The following is a 3,383-nucleotide window of genomic DNA, read 5'->3' as shown; positions in this document are numbered from 1 at the left end:
TGACCGGAAAATTTGGCACTCACTGGCGCAGTGAAATGTCCTGAACACGCCACTGCAAACCGATGGGTTCTGTTGAGACTCCAAAGCAGCCTTGTGTTTTTAGAGAAAAGGAATGGGTTCTGTACCTGTACTTACTGCTGTGGCTATGAAGCACATGTTGCATCTGGTGGTGTGGATGGTGAAGACAAATACACTTCACACACTGAGTCTTGAAATGGGGTTTTGGTGATTTAATAAAACAGCGGCTTTCACAGTAAACACACACTGGATGGGTTCGTGTCCACTTTATGACATGTAGCAGCATGTGATTGAGACCAAGCAAGGTGAACAAAGCAAAGGGGTCAACAAAAAATATGGCTACCCAGCTCTCCTAAGGTGTGCATTTCAGCTGGAAATGCACACCTTTTGTAATAGCTGCCCTCGATCACCTGTCATGTGACTCTGCCGCCCGTGCGTTACCACAGCAACCTAACACTGTGTCACACGTACACAAATATTCTACATTATGGCTCCTACAGGTACCGTTCTTTTTTTTGTTGGCAGGGATTTCTTTTGTTTTTTTTGCTAAAGCAAAGGCGTGGCCTGAAAGGGAAAACAGCCTGATTTTCTCAGACAATATCCATAACCGAACAGAAGCATTCACAGCTCAGTGTATCTAATTATCACAAAATGCACATCGCCACACTTTTCTTTGGTATTGTGCTCTTTCCCAGAGGTAAGCTCCTATTTTGTTGACTTTCTATTGGATTATTTCTTCAAGCGAAGTATTTATAATTTGTAAATTCAGCTCTTTGCTTTAAATCACACGTTTATGTACAGAAGTTCTCTCACAACGTAATTCCTTTTGAAGTTTTTGTCGTTCACTTGCTTGGCAGACACAGAAATGGTGTGACTTCTTTTCATATTTTGTTATTATTGTTTTGTGTTGTTTTAGTTCCCGCTCTACAATGTCACGAGTGTGATAGTGAGTCCTGTCAAACAAAAGAATGTCTCCAGGGTGAGATGTGTGGAGCTCTGACATTTGTCTCAGTTGCAGGTATATTTCTGTTTTTTACTTTCTTGTATGGCTCAGGATCAATTTACAAAAGCTTTCCTTTTACTTCAGGGTCTTTGAATGTCTATAATGTCACCACTAAATCATGCATTTTGCGTGAACACTGCACGGAGGCCTCGGTCAACTTTGGAATGGCCAGAACTGTGTTGACAAGTCAATGCTGCTCCACCGACCTCTGCAATGCTCAACTCGCTTATGGTAATGTACACAGTAAACTTATTTTCAATATACTTTTGGTGGTGTTTTGTTACACTGTGCTATAGGACATAATAAAAATCTGTCGTAGCTGATTTTTTTTTTATGTAACAGGGTGCAGCCTGGATTCAAGCCATGAATTATCACCTGAATTATGGAAAAAACACAGAATATCATTAACATTATTTGATGAATATCATCATCAAATTATGTTAATGTCTTCTTAGGTCTGATGTCTTCTTTGTTTCACAGTTCCCATCCAAAATAGTCTAAATGGCAGACAATGCACTTCATGTGATGGGCTAACATGTGGTAAAACTCTACAATGCATTGGAAATGAAGACCAATGCATCACAGCAAAAGGTAACAGGCCCTTGATAAAGATGCCTTAACCTCTGAATTGTTCAATTTATACTTTAGTCAGAATCTTCTTTGAAAAGTGAACAGGCTCCATCACACTGTATCTATTCAGGAAAAAGTAGGTGGACAACTTCAGGCAAGTTTTCCTTCCAGACTTTGTTACAGTTAAGACAGTGTTTGTTAGATAAACTGGATTTGGCAGTCGCTTTACTTTCTGATAGTAGAAGAGCTCGAATCAATGAGTACCTAAAAGATGGATCATTAGAGGGAAATGTATTTGCCCAAAGGTTCTGGAAAACATAGAAAAACTGAGTGTAATGAAGCAGCTTTTGTGTGTGTGTGTGTGTGTGTGTGTGTGTGTGTGTGTGTGTGTTCAGAAGTGGGAAGCACTTCGACTGTGGCTCAGGTGGTAGTGGGTCGTCTTCTGATCGAGAGGTTGGGGATTCGATCCCAGTACCTGACTGTGTCGAAGTGTCCTTGAGCAAGACACTGAACCCTAAGTTGCTCCCAGTGGTCTACTAGAGCCTTGCATGGCAGTCCTGTCCCACTGGTGTGTGAATGTGAGAGTGATTGGGTGAATGAGCTGATATGTAAAGTGCTTTGAGACTGCTTCAGTGTGGTGATAAAGCGCTATATAAAATCAAGTCCATTTACCATTTAGTCCATTTAAGGAAGAGAGGGAAAGGGTTAATAAATCCTTCATATTTAAAGCATCAATAGATGTATAAAGGTACGAGACTTGACTTGAAGCACCGCACATTTCCACGCTCACTCCAGTTTTGATACATCTAGATTTTGCCGTACAAACTTTTTAGGGTGTACGTATACCTTTTGTACACGAGGCCTTGGTTTGAACCAACAGCTTCAGATCATGACCAGATAAACGACTGTGATAAGTATTTAAATACACCCTTGGATGCCCAATGCTTCTACTGCTACAGTCTTTTTTTAACTTACTGACCTTTACACAGGCTAACACTATGTTAACAGCACTTTAAACTGATCTTTTCATATTTTGTAGTGACAATGGGAGAGCAAGCGATCACCATGAAAGGATGCAGCTCCAAGCTGTTCTGCTCACTGCCTGATGTTTCATCCTTTCATAGTGTTGCACAGTTTGGACAAGACATCCAGTGCTGCGAGGGTAACTTGTGCAACAGCGCCAGCAGCACAAACACTGGCCTTCTGCTCCTTGTGGTGTCCCTAACCTCTTATGTTTTGCTTTACTAATACAGTAGATTTCAAATGTCACAAATAAGTTGTGCCCACCCAGAAGAGAAATGTTATCCCGTCTTTCATCTAACAGCTGCACCTTTGATTATACAAACCTGGCTCTGTGTTTAATGCATTCATTTTCCATTTTCTACAATAAAGATGTTCTAACCTTTCACTTCCTCAGTCCTTGATTTATTTAAAATTGCTCACTTCATCTATCCATCTGTCCTTTGTGTCTCAATTGGTTTTGTCCCATTACCTGTAATATCATCAACCCAAGGGTAAATAAGTCCTACAGATGACACAAACTTTTCTAACCAGATATTGGACAGAGTGGATTGGATAGATTCGCCAACAAAGCTATTCTTGCAACTGACATCTGCTCGTTTTTACTGGCAGAAATTGACGAGGCAACATTTATACCCACATCATTAGCAGCATTATCGACAAACATGGAGGGACAGATGCTGATTTAAAGGCAAGAATTGGTAGAGCAAGGGCAGCGTATATACAACTCAAAAACATCTGGAGCTCAACCACCATTTCAACCAGCACTAAT

The 3,383-nt window shown here is 40.7% G+C and overlaps 1 protein-coding gene across 1 annotated transcript; it reads left to right on the top strand.

The window, feature by feature from the left end:
• Window positions 1–634: 634 nt before the first annotated feature.
• LOC114477704 (uncharacterized) lies at window positions 635–2,999 on the top strand. Its single transcript, XM_028470200.1, has 5 exons — window positions 635–715; window positions 935–1,036; window positions 1,106–1,252; window positions 1,502–1,612; window positions 2,631–2,999. Exons 1-5 carry the CDS (start codon window positions 670–672, stop codon window positions 2,837–2,839), a joined length of 615 nt encoding a protein of 204 aa, XP_028326001.1. The 5' UTR covers window positions 635–669; the 3' UTR covers window positions 2,840–2,999.
• Window positions 3,000–3,383: the final 384 nt, after the last annotated feature.

Source organism: Gouania willdenowi, chromosome 16 (genome assembly GCF_900634775.1).
Source record: "Gouania willdenowi chromosome 16, fGouWil2.1, whole genome shotgun sequence".
NCBI classification, from domain to species: Eukaryota; Metazoa; Chordata; class Actinopteri; order Blenniiformes; family Gobiesocidae; genus Gouania; species Gouania willdenowi.
The sequence above is the reverse complement of the archived record's forward strand: the minus strand, read 5'-3'. Positions and strand labels throughout refer to the sequence as shown.

Coding starts and splice junctions, on each gene's coding strand:
- LOC114477704 (XM_028470200.1), top strand. CDS start 670: ATGCACATCGCCACACTTTTCTTTGGTATTGTGCTCTTTCCCAGAG. Junction 716..934: donor TATTGTGCTCTTTCCCAGAG/GTAAGCTCCTAT, acceptor GTGTTGTTTTAG/TTCCCGCTCTACAATGTCAC. Junction 1,037..1,105: donor GACATTTGTCTCAGTTGCAG/GTATATTTCTGT, acceptor CTTTTACTTCAG/GGTCTTTGAATGTCTATAAT.